The sequence below is a fragment of the Ostrinia nubilalis genome, chromosome 1, assembly GCF_963855985.1.
Source record: "Ostrinia nubilalis chromosome 1, ilOstNubi1.1, whole genome shotgun sequence".
Taxonomy (NCBI): domain Eukaryota; kingdom Metazoa; phylum Arthropoda; class Insecta; order Lepidoptera; family Crambidae; genus Ostrinia; species Ostrinia nubilalis.
The window spans coordinates 2,852,226-2,874,576 of record NC_087088.1 but is presented as its reverse complement, the minus strand read 5'-3'; the positions used below and the strand labels follow the sequence as shown (position 1 = coordinate 2,874,576).

At 39.0% G+C, this 22,351-nt stretch overlaps 1 protein-coding gene, 1 long non-coding RNA gene and 2 other non-coding genes across 4 annotated transcripts; 2 read left to right on the top strand and 2 right to left on the bottom strand.

Moving 5' to 3' along the window:
• Nucleotides 1-501: 501 nt before the first annotated feature.
• LOC135074963 (uncharacterized) lies at nucleotides 502-1,340 on the bottom strand. The gene is made up of 2 exons (XR_010257931.1): nucleotides 1,184-1,340; nucleotides 502-952 (listed from the first exon to the last, which is right to left on the bottom strand). It is a non-coding gene; the product is annotated as an uncharacterized LOC135074963 (long non-coding RNA).
• A 1,172-nt stretch (nucleotides 1,341-2,512) lies between these two features.
• On the top strand, nucleotides 2,513-20,652 carry LOC135076998 (ABC transporter A family member 4-like). The gene is made up of 32 exons (XM_063971588.1): nucleotides 2,513-2,662; nucleotides 4,016-4,248; nucleotides 4,522-4,631; nucleotides 4,993-5,166; nucleotides 7,958-8,113; nucleotides 8,521-8,737; nucleotides 8,925-9,104; nucleotides 9,203-9,369; nucleotides 9,466-9,576; nucleotides 9,689-9,812; nucleotides 10,065-10,225; nucleotides 10,660-10,833; nucleotides 11,481-11,546; nucleotides 11,661-11,796; nucleotides 12,176-12,434; nucleotides 12,688-12,773; nucleotides 12,873-12,988; nucleotides 13,510-13,614; nucleotides 13,707-13,792; nucleotides 13,935-14,010; nucleotides 14,258-14,365; nucleotides 15,079-15,231; nucleotides 15,460-15,573; nucleotides 15,774-15,930; nucleotides 16,184-16,306; nucleotides 16,493-16,687; nucleotides 16,793-17,071; nucleotides 17,338-17,579; nucleotides 18,091-18,238; nucleotides 18,511-18,721; nucleotides 19,238-19,439; nucleotides 19,722-20,652. Exons 1-32 carry the CDS (start codon nucleotides 2,541-2,543, stop codon nucleotides 20,052-20,054), a joined length of 5,124 nt encoding a protein of 1,707 aa, XP_063827658.1. The 5' UTR covers nucleotides 2,513-2,540; the 3' UTR covers nucleotides 20,055-20,652.
• On the top strand, nucleotides 7,263-7,335 carry Trnaf-gaa (transfer RNA phenylalanine (anticodon GAA)). The gene has a single exon. It is a non-coding gene; the product is annotated as a tRNA-Phe (tRNA).
• On the bottom strand, nucleotides 7,629-7,701 carry Trnaf-gaa (transfer RNA phenylalanine (anticodon GAA)). The gene has a single exon. It is a non-coding gene; the product is annotated as a tRNA-Phe (tRNA).
• Nucleotides 20,653-22,351: the final 1,699 nt, after the last annotated feature.

Below are 22,351 nucleotides of genomic sequence, written 5' to 3'. Positions count from 1 at the left end.
ATCGGCTAATAGATTCCTTGACATGGAAGAACGTAAATAAATCATCATCATCATCATACTTATTATCATTCAGTCTACACTGCAGGAGCACACGACCCTCTCGAACATTTCATCAGGTGAGATGCAGGCCAAGAGCTTCCTCGTTGTGGACAAAAAAATTAGGCAAAGGGATGCCGGTTTTATAGTATTATTGTTGTTCTCTGATAAAATCTACATAGTAGCACAGATTTTTGTTATCTTTGTATAAATTAGCATAATTTTGATGATTTATTGAACATTGTATTGTTTGTTATCAAATAACCTATTAAAATGTTTAATTATTTGGGAATATCTACGTCTGATTTACTTGGATACTCAATATAAAAGTACTTAGGTACCTGGTAAACATGGTCAAAATCCCAAAAATTATTGTAACATAGTGTCATTCCCCTATAGACTATTTAAAAGATACGTGATGTGGAAGGAGTAGGAAAAGGAATATAAAAATAAATGGTATACAAATAGGAATTATTTACCATTTTATTATACTTAATATAACTTCAATTCACCAGCTTTATGAACCAAAACATTATTTAATCAATAAAAAAATCACAAAAACAGTATTCAAAGTCTTATCACTTTCCACCGGATCTTGCAGCCGAGCTGGCTTGCGATTGAGAACTACCACCGCCTGTGCTGATGCTGACACTCTTCGAGATATTGATAGTAGGTCCACTTCCACCAGAGCCACCGAAGCCAGGGCGTCCGTAATTGGTAGGGGGCCCACCAAATCCTGGACCACCAGAGTTGTACCCTCGGGCAGAAGGGCCGCCAAAGCCTGGGCCTCCAAAGCCAGGACCTCCTATGCTAGAGCCACGGGCAGAAGGGCCGCCAAAACCGGGACCTCCGCCGAAGCCGCCGCTTGATGATTGAGCACTGGCTTGGCTGAAGCTACCACCACCTTGATGAGGAGCTGGAATAAATAACAAATGACGGTCACTTTGAGTAAGGTATGTTGTTAATATTTTAAGTTGGAGTGTGAATAAAAGGAGAAAGTCCATCGACAATAAATTAGGTTTGGATTTAGTTGACGATTTTTTGTATTTTTGGTACACCAACATTTCAAGAATTTTGTGTGATGTAGAGAGGAATTTAGATGTTACCTAATCTAAATTATAAATGTCAATATACTATTTACTCGTACCTGCACCAGCTTCGAAGAAGCCCAACACAACTAAGAGACCCAATCCGATACACACAACCCGAGACATCATGGTAGTAGGCTACATGCAACAACTAAAACCTATTTCTGATAACACGCCTATTTATAGTCAGATCCTATATCTACAGTGGAAACTATCAGTTTGAGAGGCAGTGAGAATTTTCACACAATTCGTGGGTAGAATTGTTGGTAAAATAGGTAAAATATTAAGCTTATGAATAACTTTGAAGGAAAGTTACTCGTATAATCAAAACTTTTATGATAAGCATATTGACCCGGCAAGCGAAAGGTCGTGGGTACTATTCTCTCACTTTAGGAAATTTGATTTTTTCAAATGTTATATTTAAAAACCTATTATGATATTTTATTTTTTTAAATGTTTAGGTACTTGAGCTTTTACGGGCACTGATACTAGAAAATTTGTGAAAATTGTTACCACAGTTTTGGATCCAAATCTGTGATTGTTGCCATATTGTAAACGAACACTATTTAGGTAAGTACATAATAAAATATGTATGTAATATGAACAAAATCTTCTGGTAAAATAATAAAATCAAAATATTTGATGATCTTATTAGATACCTAATGCTGACAAGAAGTTAGGCCTTTAATTGAAAATATTGTGGGCCAGGGATATTACCGAGTACCGGACAGCAAAGCCAATATTTGCCGTTTAAATTAACATCTTGATAGTGAGTTCACTTCGTTTATATTAAGCGAATTGATTAGCTAATAGCGACTCAAAAATATCGTATCGTGATCCCTTTATGATAAACAAACATGAACATAACCCCCTTACTAATAAAAACTTACACACTTGTTGAACACTGTTTTAAAATGACATTTCCATACTAAACGTCACTATAAAACACTGTTCAACGAGCATGTAAGTTTTATTAGTAAGGGGGTAAGTATACAAGATAATAAAGGCGCTGAAACCTCTTTTTGGATTGCTGTGTTTCTAGAAACATAATTAAGAGACTGAAAATCAGCTCTATGTTGAAACATTTGCTGAAATCAAGCTGAAATATCATTTATTTATCTCTGAAAATTAGAGGGAAAAACATTTACCCACATCACTCCGGTTTCGTAATTTTCCACGAAACCATCCTGTACAGCTACAGTACTTATTTCCTCTATTATCACAAGTTTATGGCCAGTATTACAGAATACAGGCCACAATATTGATGATTTTGATAAATACTTTTTAATGATCTGTCTGAAATAAAACCTTTTTTCAAAAAGATTAAATAAAAAACTATTGTCATGTGTCATGAAAATGGCGCCATTTTTGGCGTCTGATCGTTTTAATAGAAACTGATGATTTTTAATTGATAAAATGGATATAACTAGAATATTTACCGAAGAAGAAAAGAAAGGCGTTGAGGAGAAAAAGCCTATACGGAGTAAATTTCAGCGTCACATAAACGTTCTCACGTGGAAATGTTACTTACAAAGACAGTAAGTTGCTACTTGTAATAATATTTTGTGAATAAGATTGTGAAATAAATAAAATCTGTAATATTATAATAAATCAAATCACACGTACGAGTATGTGTACATGCAATTTTTAATCTTACAACCCATGCTTACAACTAGCTGTGACCGTGACTGTGTGTGACGCAATGGTGTGACCATGGACCTATAAAAAAAGGCGGACGGAACTCGCGCTACAACAAAACTGTGACGCAAAATTTTGGCGTTTGTCTATTGTGTGAGTGAATTTAGGGATGCCATGTTAGCCAAAACATTTTACCCATTTATCTTAAGAAAAACATAGATGGGCAGATATGTTACGAAATGTAGACGAAATTATATCGTGCCATTTGAAAAGGATGAAAGATGAATACGTTGAGGTAGACGTGAAATTTTCAAATTTTCTTACTTTGTTTGCAAGTCAGTGTCAGGTACGATTCACGCAGTTACAAATGATCAATCTTGTGTACCTACGTAATCATAATCTTATGTATCATCAATATTATTATCTCTGATAGATTTTAACATACAACCTGACACTGACTTGCAAAAATATAAGAAAATTTGAATTTCGCAGTTCCACGCCCTAGGGAAGGATCAAATCTGCCTACGAAAATATATCCCATAAAAACACAGTTATTATGATAAATTATTTTATTTCAATAGTATGCGTAATAAACACCTAAAAAGTCTTAAAATTATAGATTTCCCACTTTTCGGGTAATTTTCCCACGTAAATAACTGAGAACACTGGCCTTTGACGTATTATTTTGTCGGGTGATTGACGTTTGATTTTAATATTTTAATGTTTATAAAATCGGGGAAATAAGTGATTAGATTATTAGTTTACCTGTGAAATGTGATTCCTTGATTTTTGTTCGTTCGATCAGAACGGTTTTTACACAATTTCACCACGCAAGACATGTCGTATTTGTGTTTTTTTTTCGCCGCGTAAATGTGTCAACTGTGTGAAGTTTGCACTCGAAGTGGTGTATCAGGGTATGAATGTGTGCGTGCCGGCCTGTACGTACAGGCGAGCTGGTATATCCTAATGTCACAGTATTTTGTTGATGAGAATCCGTCCGACTTTTTTTATAGGTCCATGGGTGTGACGTGTGAAAATAGTTTCAATAATATTTCTCGTTTTTGGAACATTTTTCTTTACTACTCTGCCCCTATTGGCTGTAGGGTGATGTTAAATAGCCTAAAGCTTTCCTCGATAAATGGGCTATTGAATCGGACCAGTAGTTCCAGAGATTATCGCAAAAAAACAAACTCTTCAGGTTTATTTACTTTGTTTGTACTATACTAATACTACAAACAAAATGTATATTTCAGAAGGCGATGGCCCATACTCCTAGCAGAGACGTTGTTTGCCTTCATCTTACTCCTCATAGCGGTGTTCATAGCCAAGCCAGTATTCCTGACGCCACTCCAGACAGAACCTGAACCCCCATTAGCATCAGCTGATTTGCTAGCATCACTGCACTCCAAGAACTTGGTGGGGTATGCGCCTAACACTCCGCCTTTTGTGACCATCATGACCAGAGCTGCTGAATTGCTGCAAACAGGTAAGGTTTTATTTTTATTGGCTAGATTGGCACCTTCACTCAATCACGCTACGTCATCATGCCACGTCTTCAGAAGTAATGTTGAAACCTACATATTTAAGAATAGACACTATCACCAAGAAGTTTCAAAACCTTTTTCTTTTTCTATTTTGAGGCACTATTACACAACGTCTGTCCTGAAATACCTAGGGATAAAAACCTCGCACGCATTCAAGAAACTATTTAAAACATTCATATAACAACGATATTTTGACTGTGTGTATTGATTTTCAGAAATAATGTCAGCAGAAACGGAAGATGATTTAAATAACATGTTATATTTAAACCGTTCTATGGGATCACCGCTAACTAACCCAGTCATATGGGTCATTTGGAAGCCAAAGGTATATAAAATATAGTTTTTAATTTTCAGTCCTGAGATTTTTGTTTTTTGTCAAAAGACTAGTCTCGCAAAAAGAGGCAGTAAGTTTCTTTGTGATGCCATATAGGTGTTTTAAGTACAGGCGCTTCAAAAAGATTAGCCTCGCAAAAAGAATCCGAAAATTTGTGATGCCACACAGATTACAGGTGTTGTACAGGCTCCTCAACAACTTCGTAGTGAAACTATTTTAACCAAGAGGCAGCTGTTTTAGTGGTAGAACCACACTAGTAACTTTTTCTGAGCTCATTATGTTAATTCCAAGAAGTCAGTTGTCATGGTAACCTTAAATAATGCTACCATGACATGCAGCATGTTTCTTACAGGATGGTAACATGTGGAAGTTCAGTATACGCAGTACCGAGAGGGCTCGCTACGCTACCAGTTCAGATACCAGCGTGCATCCCAATCCACACTTGCGCGCGGGTTTCCTCGCAGTACAACTGGCCGTCAGCCAGGCCATCCTGGAGTATGCAAGCTCTAGTCTTCCTAACTATGAGGTACGCCTAGTTAGAGGTACCTCACATCTCTAGTTAGACAGCTTGTTTTATGCTTATAAGTACATTCCTCTTGGACTTCAGTACTGTAGGCTTGCATAGATAGGTATAATGGATTTTTACTTCTCACTATTCAAAATTTATGGTTGTACCTAGGGTTGCCAGGTCCAAAATCACAAAAGCCGGACTTTGTGTTTCATTTGGCCGGACATGTGGCCCGGCAATTAGTGTCAGCTCATGAGTGAGTACTATCAGCATCGGTTGCTAAACCAACATCCGTGATGCGTGCGCTTCATATGATTCTGTGGCTCGACTTTCGCCTGGCGCGGCAACCAAATAAAAAGCCTAACAAAAGCCGGACAGGCCGGACAAGGCAATATTTGGCCGGACAAGACCCTAAAAAGCCAAAGCATGTCCGGCTAAAGCCGGACGCCTGGCAACCCTAGTTGTACCAAACAAGAAATGTAGAGAGAGAGAGAATTCTAGATTTTATTGTGTAGAGCCACTTGGTTATTTACAAAAGTCGTAAATGTCTGCACTGTACAGTTAGTTCATGCATAGTTTCTGTTTTCAGTTTATGTGATTCTCGAATGATTGTTTATGTTATTTATTTGAAATCGGAATGTATGACTACTAGTCCAGTCAATGAATGCTTTAACGACGGTGTAGAGAGAAATCCGTGGAACACAATTTCTGACCTCGGGACTTTATTTAGACTAGTTAGGAGGTGAACATAGCAAAAGTCCCCGCCCTTAGCCCTTGAGCCGCCGGGGAGAGGGGGGTTTAAAGGTACTACTTTTCGGTTTTTCGCTTAATCCTCGGAAACTATGCGTCCTAGTGACATGACTACTATGAACCAAAAAAAGCTTATTCAATTTGCTACAGGTGAGACAGTCAAGTTTTTCTATATCTTTTATAGTTTTCCCGGCATCTGCTCTAGAAGGTCTGTAATGTTGGAAATTTTATTTTTGTCTTACATGTTCCCATCAGGAGAAAATCGACTAAATCAACATTAAGCAAATATTTTAGACATGCGGGAGCACGCTAAGCCTAGTTCCAGGGAGGGGACTGCACCGTGCGTATATTTAGACGACCCAATTGGAGCCACTTTTGACTCCTCATCATTCAAAAACTACTGTGCATTAACACTTCAAATTTGGCTCATGTGTTGAGACTTGCAAGATAAACATCAGCTTCAAATTTCATAAATATACCTCAAACGGTTATTTAGGCATTGACGTTCAAAAATCGACATTTAGAACACTAAAATCTATCTATCACATGTGAAATGTTAAAATTTACTGGTTTTTTATTTGTTCCTTTGTATTTACACATCTATCTATCTGGATGCCAAATTTGAACCTTCAAGGTCATCTGGAAGTTGTTAGAATTAGGTCTATAGGTCAGATATGTAGATTTTTGGACGTCAATACCTAAAGAACCGTTTGAGGTATATTTATGAAATTTGAAGCTGATGTTTATCTTGCAAGTCTCAACACATGAGCCAAATTTGAAGTGTTAATGCACAGTAGTTTTTGAGTGATGAGGAGTCAAAAGTGGCTCCAATTGATTCGTCTAAATATACGCACAGTGCAGTCCTCTCCCTGGAACTAGGCTTAAAGTACTTCCGCATGTCTAAAATATTTGCTCAATATTGATTTAGTCGATTTTCTCTTGATGGGAACATGTAAGACAAAAATAAAATTTCCAATATTACAGTCCTTCTAGAACAGATTCCGCAAAAACCATACAAGATATAGAAAAACTTGACTATCTCACCTGTAGCAAATTGAATAAGCTTTTTTTGGTTCATAGTAGTCATGTCACTAGGACGCATAATTTCCGAGAGTTAAGCGAAAAACCGAAAAGTGGTACCTTTAAACCCCCCTCACCCCGCTGGCTCATGGGCTAAGGGCGGGGACTTTTGCTATGTTCACCTCCTAACTAGTCTAAATAAAGTCCCGAGGTCAGAAATTGTGTTCCACGGATTTCCATCTATAATGCTTTATTGACTGGACTATACTTACTTATGGCGATAAGCCAACATCCAAGGAAGGTTAAATTGATAGTCACATACAAATTAAGAAAGTTCAATACCAGCCGAAATAGCTCAGTTGGGAGAGCGTTAGACTGAAGATCTAAAGGTCCCCGGTTCAATCCCGGGTTTCGGCAGTTTTCAAATATAATATTTTGCTAAATATTAAGCTGAAGGTTATTTAAATACTTATTTGTAATGGTAATATTTATTTTTATTTGAATCATGTGCATTTTTTGCGTTTCGTGCGTTTATAGCATACTTACTAAATAGCTGAGATATGAGTTTCTTTTTACATAAGTAAAATTCCTATAGAAACTGTTGACTTTTCCCAAGTCCATTTTAGTTACTGTTGTACATAAATTACATATTGGTACTATTACCTACTAAAGGCAAAAAGGATGCCTATAAACAAAGTTATTTAAAAAAATGCCGAAACCCGGGATTGAACCAGGGACCTTTAGATCTTCAGTCTAACGCTCTCCCAACTGAGCTATTTCGGCTGTTAATGGTATTAATAAAAGATCGGGTCAGTTTTCACTAAAACCAATCAATTACAACAATAGGTATGAATAAAATACATACTTAGACCTAACAGAAATTCATCTTATTTTAATAACATTGACTAAATAAGTTATCAGAATACCTATATAAATGTTATCGGACCGGTTAGTTAATATTTCACATAATTATGATGAAACGTAAATAATTGCTCCATACGTAGAGTTACAGTAAAATAAGACTAGAGTTTTGTTTCAGCTAAGCCTGGTGTCAATGCCAGTTTCTCCACTCATGCAAGAGAACCAAGTCCGGCGAGCCATATCTGGCATACTGCTGTGTCTGACCCTGGCGCTCATACCACCTGTCATTGAGACCCAAGCGTTAGTGGTCCAGGAGACACATAGTCGATTCAAGGTAATCCACCAAACTCAACTACAGACAGTTGATTCAAGTATTTACAAGTCAGAAAGTAATTACAAAATTTTAGATGCTTCCCACTTGGGCATGGTGCTAGGAACCTATTAGCCCAAAGCTCCTTTAGACAATGCAACGATGACAGATTTAATTTCGTGATTGCGTGAATGCTAAGAAAGTAGTTGCATACTAAAAATTAAGTAGCAAAGGGATTATAGCATTATGGGCTGATTTTTCAATCGTCGGATAACTTTTAACTGAAGAATAAGTTTGGCACATTAACAGTTTCAGTATGGGACAAAATTATTTCAAAATGACAAGGCTATTCTTCAGTTAAAAGATATCTGATGATTGAAAAATTAGGCTCTACCCACTGCAAGAGCCAATGACCATGTTTTTTCTTTCAGAGAGCTGTAAGAATGCGCAACGTGGACTTCTCAACGCTCTACATAGCGTGGCTGGTCTACGCTTACCTGACAGTTCTGCCTATCTGCGTTCTCGGTGCCCTGACCCTCATCCTCATCTTCCGCTGGATCCACCTCCTCTATGCTCTCGTTATCCTGCTTGCCTATGTGTCCGTGATGATCATGCTTGCACTTATCATGGCGATGTTCCATAACAAAGGTATGGTAATATTATCAGCTATATGTATTAAACTTGCATCTAATACAAATAAAAACTTCTTGAGCACCTAATGCCTTTTTCATTTATCAGATGGTGCAGATTATTTTTAATTTTCAGATTGTAAAGATACACAATTACTTTCAGTGTTTTCTCTAGTGCTTTAAATTTAACATTATCCTGTTTGCAGCCTGGATTGCTTGTCTATGGAGCACTTTGTTCACACTGCTGCAGACGTTTCTAGGGGAGCTACTAGTTCACCACCGCTACGATCTCAAGCATGGAGCCCTGACATTTCTTTTGCATATTGCACTGCCACCTTTAGGCTTAGTGCATGCTTTGAATGAATTTGCACTTCTGCAAACTGGACGTGAGAATCATTGCTTTTGTAGACTTGCTTTAAAATTGCATTTCTTACTGATTTAGGTACGACTGGTACGGCCTACATTTCTTTTTTGTCGTATCCAGGTGGTGCCTTCCGTGGAGCCAAGCATTCTCTATTGTACACTATTCTCTTGTGGACTATTATGAACATGCTCTACTTTGGCATATTGATGTTGATGCAGCGAACCATGCGTAACAAGGCCATTGGCGGTCAGGTCTCTTGGAAATCCATTATATTCAAAAAGGTCGAGGTAAGTAATCATTAAATTTCATCAATCCCTCTTGATCCACACTTGGTTAAATTGATAGATGTGAAATACGTTTTTTTTACTATACTTTTGTTCAAGGACAAAAATAAACTGAATAGAATAGAAACTCCAATTGGGAAGGAGCTTGAAAAGTTGCAAGAAGTAGATGAACTGGTTGCTAAAGCAATAAGCTTTCGTAGCGTGTCTAAGGTAAGTTTATGTCTCTAGTTATGATTTCATTATATTTATTTCTGAAATGTATCTTTGTTTTACCTTGACCTGCATTACGCAAGCTATTGTAAAAAGCAATAACTGTTTTTAGAAAATCATGAACGTGCCAGTCCTTAGCAACATAACGCTGGACATCTACCGCGGGGAGTTCACCATCTTGTTTGCAGAACGCATCCAGGAGAAGATGATCATCAGTATTGAGGATTTGTTGACAGGTCTCTATGAATTATCAATTTTTATCATCTTTTATGGAAACGTCCCACTAATTAATGCACTCATTTTTACTAAATCAGTGCAGAGGTCAGACTCGTTGACCTATCAAGATTATTCAGTCTAAAAATACGCGAAATGTACCTCACCTTTTTGTCACTATGAATAATTTGCATGACATCATAAGTGGCCTAATTTAGGTCAACGGTATACCTCACCAGTATCAATAGAAATAAGTCCATATTATTTTGGATTAGGTTTGACCCAGCCAGATGAAGGCTCGATCACCGTGCTGGGTCAGACCCTGACCTCGGGTTCGTACTTCATGGCGGCGCCGAACATGATGGGCTACTGCCATCGCAACCGCGTGCTAGTCGAGGACCTGACTGTGGAGGAGCACATCATTCTGTTTGCTGACGTTAGTAATAGAATTGTCATACTCTTTGTAACGCTTACCATGAGACCGTTGTAAAATCGTACCTTTTACAGCTTTATGACGCTAAAGTTCGTCGTTTTTGTGAAAATGAATGGACGGCTGTTTCTGTTTCTACTGAATCTATTTTGATGAAAGTTTACAGAAGAAAAATAAGTTTTGTAGTGTTTTGAAATTCACATGAATTACAAGTTGCGGGTGTTCATTTGTCTAGAACCTAGAAAATATACTCTTCGTGGAATTCATTGTATTGTGACCTCATTTCGGATTGGTGAATTCAGTTCATATTCAGAAAGAGAACCATGCTGATTTAATTTCGCTAGACGAATGGAAATAATATCTTTAACTACATAATTATAATACTGGGCTACCAGCTTAATGGAGGAGACTAAAGACACACTATCATGAACTGATTGCAGATATGCCTCTGGCAAGAGTCGAAGCAGTACGTGAACGAATTCACGCACATGCGCATGCGGCGGCTGGTGGCGGAATGTGACCTGGAGTCGGTGCGGCATGAGTACGTGCGCAATTTGGGCGGCTACTACCGCGCGCAGCTCAGCTGGGCCATCGCGCTGCTGATGGAGCCGAGGGTTTGACTTTATCTTGACTACCTTATTGAAGGATTAGCAAGCTGAAGTGACAATGAGCAGGGCTCATAGTACGCAGAACTGACGGCCGATGGGGCAGCAAGGTTCTGGAGCGGAGGCCGCGTACCGGAAAACGCAGCGTGGGACGTCCACCCACAAGGTGGACCGACGACATCATAAAGGTAGCAGGAAAGCGCTGGATGCAGGCCGCTACCAACCGGGCAACATGGAAAGCATTGGGGGAAGCCTATGTTCAGCAATGGACGTCCTATGGCTGAGATGATGATCTTATTGAAGAATAAATGAGGTAGGTTTGGTCTTCGATGGAGGGAATTGGCCCAGTAAGAGAAGATAAGCGACTCTATTTCATCAAGCACTTGATCTATGATTGGAGCGACCTTGCCTTTAATGAAGCCATTTCATCATCATCATGCTGGGCCCATTGCCTTGCTGATAGAGCCGAGGGTCTGATTCAACGCTTATTTTTAGTCTTTTTATAGACTTCTCTTGACAATCTCATTGGACAAAAGTTGTTGCTTAGATCTACGATGGAGGAAGTTTCGTCACGTGACGCTCTATCTCATCTGTGTATCGTCACTACACAATAAAAAATCTTATTGAAATCATTGATGACAAAATTAATCTTTCAGATAATTTTCATTCCAAACTTTACGGACAAACCGAATTATGTTCAAGTTCTGAAAGACAAAATAATGGTATGTATAGAAAAGCTAAAAGCACATACGCATCGCACCTTTAATTGATAATATTGCATATGCATAGAATCTACCATTGTGTCAGTGATGACTAGTTGGTTGCATGATTTTCAGCAATATAAAAAATATGTCACCATTATACTTCTGTGCTACACGAGCATTAATCTGGAATATGCTGACAGAGTCTTCATCTTTGATAGTAAAGTACTGGTGTTCGGCGGCACTCCTGCTTACATGTTTTTCAAGTATGGTAAGTTAGTATAATATAGCATTTTAATTTATGCTAAAAGTTTTTATTCATTGTTTTATCTAATACCTAAAGACCTAAAACTTAGGTTCCTAATTAGGGACTGCAATACATTATTAAACGGCACTTTTTACGCAGTGATTTCACGCCCGTATTCACAAACGATGCTTGCTTAAGTGAAGAAGAAAATCGATAGCACAGCATTGAATAGAGCTCTGTGATTGGTTCGTGTGTCACCCTGTGCGTCTACGCGCACTGTGAGACCTCATAGTAATGTTTGTGATTACTGGCGTCAGCCTTCTATCTAAAGTGAGGAGAGACCTGTACCTATAGAAAGTGTTCTTTTCATTTTATACATTATAGTTAACAATTTATTTTCTAGGTCGAGAATACCGAGTACGAATGACCTTTCGCCACGGCAGCAGTACAGACAACGAGAATATAGCTCTACTTCTGGAGCGAGCGGCAGCAGCTGGAGCCACTGTGCGAGCTCATTTGGGCTCTTTGATGATTCTGCGACTACCCGCGAGCCCCACTGCCAATGTCGCTTCTCTGGTCAAAGATCTTAACGACAACGCTAACGAATATGGCATAATTTCGATGAGCATTAGCCTGCCGGACTCGGAAGAAGTCAGTCGCAGGTGGGAGGCCTAGAAAACTATTTTGAATAATTTTACCTATACAACCCGGTCGAGTTAACTTCGCGCCTGGTAGCTGTGACGTCATATCGACGTTCTGGTACGGATGGGGCGAACGCTGCGAGGTGTGCGGGTAAGTGGGAGAGAGTCGCATTCCAGCGAGGTTCGCAGTTAGTTTGAATAGGTTGTATACTAAGTTTTTTGTGAAACCTTGCTCGTCGGTGAACAATGTTATTTTTAAATATAATTTTTTCAGAGCCATAAACGAAGCACGAGCTGCTGTTCATGAAACCTCCCCGTTTCACCACAACCTCGGGAAAGAAGCTTTAAAAAATATAGCCGGTAAACAATCATTTTACTCGTATAACTAGATACTTTAATGTTCAATTGTTTCATTTGATTTACTATTAAAAAAATCAATAATTTTGTCAATAACCTTAGAGCCATGCCCATGGGTCAGGAAGAATACAAAGACTGTGAATATGACGCATCTTAGATGCGTCAGTTGGAAGTTTATCTCGTACTATCTCTACTACAAATCGGTTTTCTTTTTAACGGTATGTGCATAATATCCTTAAAAAAATACGCCTTACTTTAAGTCCAGCGCTTAACTCAGTGCCTGAGGCATGGTAGCGGCACGAGAGGGTGTTTTTGTAACACAAACGTCAGCGAGACTTCAGATCTTCTTCAGACTTATTTATGCTCTGTCACGTCATAATAATAATATAGCCACGATAGCCGAACTGTAAAGAGGTCGGACTGGCCGACTCGAGATCCGAGGAGCGCGGTTTCGAATCCAGCCGCCACTCGACTATTGTGGTGAGCCCCCTCGTAACACAGGCTTATTTAGCTTAACACGAGGGGCTAACGGGACTAATAGTAATTTGTGAATACATATTGCTTCCTCTTCTTCTTGTCGTGTCGACAGCAAAAATACACAGCAGCGTCGGCCCAAACCTCCGCCACAAGAATAATTGCTAATAATCTTAAAAAAACATACCTCAGGCACTGATTGATTTAAGCGCTAGAACTGTAGTATCCTCGGTCCATACTTTAATGAATGGCATTTCCATTACAGATTTTAGCAACGCTAATGGCGGGAATTTTCATCGGAATTTCTTTGGCCAGCATTTTATCACACCTGGACAAAGATCGTGATGCTAAGAAGATATTGCATGGTGAGGTAAGTCATTGCTATAGGCAAAAGGGGACATAAAGGGTTCTTCCATATGTAATATCTTAATAATTGATTTATTATTTGTATCGTATCCTTAGATCCTGACTGTGGAAGCATTGCAACAAAAGACGACTTTGGTTCTGCGTTCTGATAAATCCATTGATGCAAGATCAGTCGCTAAAGCGTTTGTATCTTTTATTTTTATAAGCCAATCGCGGGTGTCTTTTAATTATGACCTTAGTTGCTAAAGACTCTCCTAATTAAAACAAATATGAAACTACTAATATTTATAAGTAGACGAGTTTCTATTATTATTCTTGTCCCAGGTACGTAATGTCAGAGACTAAAGCAACTGCAAACGAAGTTGAAGACATGTTCTATACGGCATTAGCAGAAACTGAGGTATTTATGAATATTTAAAACAAGCTTAATAATATAACATTTTAAACTTTCGCGAGAAATTTCAACTAAAATAGAGAATAGAGCCTGCTTGTGATCAGGGCTGCGTAGCAGTCGAAACGTCAAATCGTGAATACCTACTTAGGTAACTCATTTAAAAATGTCACGTTGAGACCATCAGTGTTTCTCTATTTTAATAAGCTTAAAATTTACATAAATATATTCAAAATGAATTATGTTTGTATTGCAGAGTCTGACGGAATACCTGGTGACACGAGCTATCGACTCTCCTCAACATTACGTGTACATGTTTGCCTATGGCATGGATGTCTCCAGTGACGGCTTGAACAAACTCACGGTTTGCCTAAAATCTATGAAAATCTTAGTTCTTGAAAGTATCTGCTAGGGACGCTGTATAAGATGACGTTTAGTGTAATCGCGCTAAGATCCCAGATCTCTATTAACATACGCGTGGATCCCGTTTTATTCCCTTCATCTCGTATCTTACGCGGTTTAGGATTTTTCATACAAATGTTTTTTCCCACTAACTCCCGTTCCCGTAGGAATTTTGCAATATCCTGTTGTAACTAAGCTTTAAGTTTACTAAGGTACCTGCATGCCAAATTTTAAAAAAAAAGATTTTTCATACAAAAGTTTTTTCCCGCTAATTCTCGTTCCCGTGTGAATTCCTAAGTATACTAAACCTGCCCAGGAGTATGAAGAATAATTGTACCAAGTTTCGTTAAAATCCGTCGAGTAGTTTTTGTTTCTATAAGGAACATACAGACAGACAGACAGACAGACAAAATTTTTACTGATTGCATTTTTGGCATCAGTGTCGATCACTAATCACCCCCTGATAGTTATTTTGAAAATATATTTCATGTACAAAATTGACCTCTCTACAGATTTATTATAGTATAGATTCTACTCAAGTGTGTAGAGACTATTCTTCCGGCCAGCTTATACACCGCATTGTCAAAAGACCAAGTGGCTGAAAGTGAAAAGTTCTAATATCAATTGTTTACTCGATATTGATCTATTGAGACTCTGTTATTTTATTTCGACCAGGTGCAAGCGCTGTACAGCCCCATCCACCACGACGAGGGCGCGGCTGCGAGGTCTCTGGCTCGGGTGCATATGGCCCTCCTTCGCCATTACACCGCCACTCTTGACGCCTCCATACAGGTCATAGACGACCCGCTAGCGTTGGATCTGACACCGGTCAGTAAAATATTTGGGCTGATTTTAATATCACGCTAAGATTTCGCTTAATAAAATATATCTTTACATAAACCATCTTTTGCTAAATGTCTGTGCCTTTGCTAGATACCATAATAGTTAATTGCGCAGTCTTTCTGATTTATTCTAAAGCATAGTTTCAAGTCACAGACTTGATGAAAACTTAGAAGCTAAAATGTAACTTAAGTCCTAATAATGTATTTTTTTCAGTGGATGAGATATGCTGGTAGAGCACCCCTTTTGATTCAGTTCCTGCTCATCTTGACCATTTCCCACATCACTCTCATACCATCGAAAGAGCACGGCATCGTGAGACATTTGCAGGTACTTACAAAAACTACGTTATCAACGTGTTCTTAGCTAGATTAAATAACGGAATGTTAATCTCACAGAGAATCTCTTCTTTCAACCCCAGTAGCGCACTTCTTCTTCTGCAATTTTCTTTTCGCCTCGTTGCTAAAGCAGTGCTTGATCTTCATTTGTTTGGAAATTAATTCACTAAGCATGCGAATTTTCTTCTCCAGTGTCGAGCAATGAACTTCTCACCAGCTAGGTATTGGTTGTCGATGTACTTCTGCGACCTGGTGTTGTACTGGCTGCTGGTGGTGATCATAACATTCGTCATGGTCGGCATCATACACATCGTGGTGCCATTCGAACATTTCTCTTATGGCGATCTTGGTTAGTTTTCAAAATTCATTCTGTTGAAGCTAAATTTTGTTTAAAACTGCATTTTCAGCTTCGTTTAGTCCGGTTTCGTTTAGTCCATTATCGTTCCTAACAACAATTTTCCATTGTTTTCGTCTATTGATTGCTCTCAAAGAAAGTATCTGTAACGAACGATATTCGTATCGTTGCAAGCTGGTCAAGCCGTGGTGTTTTCATGACATCATGATATTAATAATAACTAAGGTATTTATTCCTTTATTTTCAGCGGTGGTCCCCATAATGCTGATCGTGTACGGCATAGGCTGTATCCCACAAGCTTACCTCTTCAGCATTGGGCCGCAAGCAGCTTTGAATACAATGACCTTTATTATTGTGAACGTCGTATTTGGTAAGTTTCTTTCTTCTCGAGGTAGGACCAACTAAAGAGATATGAAAAGTTTTCTTCTTTAGTCAGGTAGGTGTATAATGTACTGGATCCTACTTTTTGATTTATTTATTTATTTATTTATTTAATTAGGACAACCAACAAGACAGACACAAATTCAAGCAATTGAATGATCGTGTTATGTTTCAGGAGAGACCACAGTGATAGCAAAGCTGTTTTATGGAAGCGCACTAAACTATGCACTTTACATAATGCGGCTCTCGCCACAGTTCAATATGGCCTATGCCTATGTGAAGATCAAACAGATATTCCTCTACAACAGTGAGTGCGTTATTATCAAGTCTAAAAACTTGTGTTCGTCGAAAATTCTTCATAAATGCTGTGGTAAGTAAAATCCTTCCTAAAATGTTCCTTTTATTGGAAAAAGTAGGATCGAAAATTACTTATGTTTGATGATCATCTATCGGCGTTACCTTTTCAATCACCCAGAAAAATGCGGCGTCCTCCAAGAATGCTTTCAACGGAGACCCTACTTCACAATGAAACCGGGCATCCTCGTGGAATTGATATCGATGTTGGCCACAGCCGTGTTCTTTACCGGTCTCCTCTTGCTATGGGAATACCGCCTCATCCATCGGTTACGCAGATATGTGGTATCTTTCTTCTTGATTACGGAGAAGCAACAAGTGCAGGAACAGCTGACCCAGGGCGCGGCGAGAGAGAAGGCTGACGTACAAGATAAATTGGCACAGATTAAAGCCAAACGGAGTAAGTTTTTCAATGTTACTTAAATAGAGAAGTAGCGTATAGCATTGTAATAAATTATTGGCTGATAGGTGCTCTGGAGAGTTGAAACTGGGAATTTTATTGTATCATGACGTTAGCCTTTATCAAATAGCTAGTGTTTTACTTGACTACGTTTAAATGTCTACCTTCATAAAAGTTACTTCACATTTCGGACCTAAGACCAACGAACTAAGTAGGCCTACTTATTTAAAAGCAAGAGTCATTATAAAATTGGTCATACTTACCAGGCGAGAAAGTAGTCACGTACGGGGAATACCTGCTAGCAGTCAACGTCTCGAAGAAGGAAACCGGCATGTTCATCCTTCGCAACATCCACTTAGGCCTGGGCAAGGGCGAGGTGCTGGCACTGTCCGGGCTAAAGAGACACGGCCGGCTGAAGTTGTGCGAGATCCTAGCAGGTTATAAGATACCAAGTGCAGGGGAGGCGTGGTGCATGTCCAAGTGGACGCTGAAGTCGGAGCCTTATTATGTAAGTTTATTTAGAGGAGATACGTCGTCAGGCAAAGCCACTGTAGAGGAGATACGTCGTCAGGCAAAGCCACTGCTTCTTATACCTAGTTGTAAGGCTGAAGAGACACGGCCGCCTGAAGCGGTCTGAGATCCTGCCCGAGTACAAGATACCGAGCTCGGGGGAGGCGTGGTGCACAAGTGGACCCTGAATAATGAGCCTTTTTATGTAAGTTTATAGAAGACAGCTAATCAAAAAAGCACTGTGACATCTTATACCTAGTTGTAAGGCTGAAGAGACACGGCTGACTGAAGCTGTGCGAATTCCTGGCCGGGTACAAGATACAGAGCACGGGGAAGGCGTGGTGCATGTCCACCAAGTGAACGCTGAAGTCCGAACCTTATGTAGGTACATAGGAGACAGCTCGATGCAAAGTACAATGTGGCCTTTGTTCACGTTAATATTGATGATAATCCACCAGATTTTTTAAGTAAAATCCTTACTTCAATTCTCTTTTACCATTATGTTTCAGTACTCCCGTAACATCTCACTCTGCTGCGAAAGGGAGCCTCTTCCTACCTGGATGCGTGTGTACGACGCCTTAGTATTCATTGCCGTGCTGCGTGGAGTACCATGGAAATACGTCCACAATGAGCTACAAAACTATATTGACGCTTTGGGTAAGATACTGCGCTTGTGACTGATGAGACTGCTTTGCTTTTGCTTTGTATTTTGCTAATAACATTGTCAGCTTGGTTTTAAATAAAAAGCCAAAGATTTTCAATTAAACCTTTACCTATGCAGCTGTGAGTACGACTGATACTGATTGGACATGACGGTCTATTGTAGTAGAACCACAACGTCTCCAAGTCAGTCAGACGTTACCTACATATTCATGCAATAGACAAGCGACAAAACGTCAAAACTTCCTACGCTATATGCTGGCTTTCAGAGCTTCACGACCAAGCCCACACTCGTATCTGCGACTTGCTGCCAAATGAGAAGACCCGTCTGCACTTCGCGGCTGCTGTGGTCGGCGCACCTTCTGTCTTGATCCTGGACGAGTGCACGGCCTACCAGAAGTACTCCGTCAGGAGGGCTATGTACTACATACTGTACACGCTAAAGAAGCGCGGTCACGGCATTTTCATCTGTTCTAGCAAGTATGTGAAGTCATACTTAGTTTTCAAACTTCCTTAAACCTTTACCTGGTAGCGGCAGAATTGTGGCCACAATATTTTGAACCTTATTGAGAAATCATAAGGTACAAAACTAATGAAAAATATTTTTCTCTATACCACTTAAGGAACTTGTAATAGGATCACCATAAATGTTGAATACTTGACAATTTTATGGTGCAGTATAATAATATATTTATGTAAAAGGAAACACTTATGTAGCTGAAATGAGAGCAGGTATGAAAATTCAAAAAGATAGCTTAGTAGGTAAGTAGTGGCTAGATGAAAAAATTGTAGCGTTCCTAAACGGCTGCATCCAGTAATGCTGCTCGAAGATTGAGTTGCTATCTCAGATCATAGAATATGATCTGAGGTTGCTATGAATATTATTAATCCTTATGCTTTTTTTACAAAACTCGATATTCTGGTCTTTCTCAAGACTTCGCTTAATTTTGCTTTTGCTTATGTTCAATTTCGCTTATGCCTATTTTTAATTAACAGTGTCGAAAGCCACTTGCCGGTGACGAGTAACCTGGCCATCTTAGTGGACGGACACATCTACGACATTGACACCGTAGATGCCCTGGTGGAGCGGTACAGCCATAAAGGCTACACGGTCGTGGTGCACCTCAAGGATGAGGTGGAGGTCACGAGCATGTTCGCGGAGCACTTTCGAAACTTCGTCATCAATGATATGACTGAGGTACTAAAATAGATCCTTATAGCAGTCCTTAACATTTTAGCTCACGTAACGTAAAAAAAGAAAACCCTATTCAACCTGCACCTAAGAGAGCTTTTTCAAATAAATATACTTTACTTAGTTATTAACTTTCTCCTAATACTCTGAACAATCGTAGCTATAGAGCCGCTACAGCTAAGCTCTAAAGCCTTTCATAATTCAAATTCATAGACCGGCAGTCACAGTCGGGCAGTTCTCCTTATATTTTACGTAGGTATACCTACTTAAGTGCGTTTTTGTTGGCAGGTATTAGTCAACATACAAGTTCTAGACAACGACCTTAACTGGTCAGAAATTTTCGAAAAGATGGAGTTGCTTCAAGCGCAGAACCCTCAAGTATACTCGTACATAGTGTCTGCTATCCCCATTGATTACATCTACAATTCGATCATCACCAACGAGCAGGGTTTGACGCCGTCTACGGACTTTTTCTCCGTGTTCTGCATGAAAAATGCCTTCGCGCAACAAACCAGGAGGAGGCCATGGCCAGAAACAACTAGCAGACTGCGGACTTTTGAAAAGAAGTATGACATTACTAGACTGAAGGAGTTGCCGTGGTCAGTCATATTCCAGAGGTAGATTTGATTTAGTTGTTTTCAGTTCTTGTGAAAGTAGGTATTTTGTTAAGTTGATAACATAATTATGTTTAGTTTTTGTTATTATGCGCGTTAAGTTTTCAGTATTCGATCTCAAAACTTAACACGGGCCAGTCTTAAAATGAGTCGCCGACCAACACTGCGGCGGTTAAAGGGTTAAGAAGGGTATGAGATTATGTTAAAATTATACAATATGATATATTATTATTAATTAAGCACCAAGCTGGTTGATTGTTAAGGACAATACTAAAGCGAAGCAATTAGCTATTATATTTAGTGGTTATTTATAATAATAAATAAAATATGTGTTAATGTAATGATAGTTTAATTTTTGAGACTAGATTAGTATTTGTGAGTAATACTGACATATAATATACAATACAACATACACCTAATAATAAAACATACAGCAAGCATTCCTCCAAAGACCCACTCAAATACAAAGTCCCTGACCCCACATCTCACCAACACATTGCTACAAGTATGGAAAAACTTAACTTTCCAGCAGAATTGTGAATTTGTGGCCATTTTACATGAACAGCAAATCCAGGCACATTTAAGGAAAACAAATGAACAGTGTATTTTCTGTGTCATGCTCTGGGGCGGGACCACCTTAACGTAGGTACATATAATATATACGAAAGAAATGTATAAAATATGTATATAATTGTAGACTTAGTTAAAAAAATGTATATCTATAGTTTTGTTGTAAACATTAATTCAAAGTGGTCCCGCCGGAGAGCATACTCCCTAGCGGGACCACCTAGAAGATTTCGTTACTGAAGGTTTCTGAATTCGTTTATAAGACCATAAAAATGTATATTAAATGTATACAAATCTGCTATACTCAATTTTTTATTTGATTTAGTATAAACCGATTTACGGCAAATTTAAAATTTCCTTTCGGAACATTTAGGGGAGACTGGCCCAAAGCGAGCACCTTAAGGTAAAATAGGAAAAAAACATACAGATTATGCAAAACGAAATAAGTTTTTATGACATAAGCTCAAAGTGGCACAGCGTGCTATGGAGAGGGCTATGCTCGGTGTTTCTTTACGAGATCATCGTTACATTCCCTCTAATATGGTCGAGTGAAGCGATGGCTGGTTCACTCGTCATGTCTGTGAACAGGCGCTGCTTTCGGGGACTGGTCAATCCAAGTTACTACCTTGTTTAATATACCACGCAATTTTGTATACCCATTCTTGTAAGATACACCATACAAGAATGCGTGGTAAATTCAGTGAACTGCTCCTGAATCAAATGTACCTACTACTGCTTTTTCTATTTATTTATATTAACCGGCAGACAGTGGTGACTGACTGAGTTTGTTGCGGCGCTTCTTTTGAGCACTTGCCAAATGTTGGTCTCGAAGCGCTGGTATAAAAAGATTATGAGACATGTAGAGGCTCCTTAAGAACAAAATGACGATTTGTAAGAACTATTTATTAGTCTAAACAAATAAAGAAATTTTGACTTTGACTTTGAGATCGAATCAGAAATGAAGAGATCCGTAAACGAACTAAGTAAAGTCGCTGACATAGCCCGACGGATTAGCAAGCTGAAGTGGCAATGGGCAGGGCACATAGGACGCAGAGCTGACTTGCAACTTTGAGCTTGTTTATAAGGCCCATGTTGCGTCTTACCCAGTTTCGATTGGGAGCTAGATTCTCAAGATTGTTGACAATATGTCTACCTCGCACAAAAGATTCAGCTACGTAGATTCAATTTCGAGAAAGAGATCAATCGTCGCATCCAACTCGGCTGGGCAGCATTCAGTAAACTACGCAACATCTTTTCATTCAAAATATCTCAGTACCTAAAGACGAAAGTCTACAACCAGGTGTGCGTGTGCTATCAATGATGATAATAGGTACGGCTCAGAAACGTGTCCTCTCACTATGGGCTGTTGATTAGATACAAATATTGCCTTTAAAGTTAGTAAAAAAGGGAGTAAAATTAAAATAGGGGATGAAATTGTTTGTGGAAATTCCATTTCACATAGTATTCATGCTCATGAGATTCACTTCACTCACTCACTTCTCATTTCACATGTGTTTTTTTCTTGGTGCCCGCTTTGGGCCAGTCTCCCCTAAATGTTCCGAAAGGAAATTTTAAATTTGCCGTAAATCGGTTTATACTAAATCAAATAAAAAATTGAGTATAGCAGATTTGTATACATTTAATATACATTTTTATGGTCTTATAAACGAATTCAGAAACCTTCAGTAACGAAATCTTCTAGGTGGTCCCGCTAGGGAGTATGCTCTCCGGCGGGAC

Bases quoted from the DNA above. Each gene is read 5' to 3' on its own strand.
- LOC135076998 (XM_063971588.1), top strand. From the start codon at position 2,541: ATGGATATAACTAGAATATTTACCGAAGAAGAAAAGAAAGGCGTTGAG. The intron at 11,797-12,175 runs GTAAGTTAGTAT...TTTATTTTCTAG, and splicing joins TTACATGTTTTTCAAGTATG to GTCGAGAATACCGAGTACGA. The intron at 15,931-16,183 runs GTTAGTTTTCAA...CTTTATTTTCAG, and splicing joins TTTCTCTTATGGCGATCTTG to CGGTGGTCCCCATAATGCTG.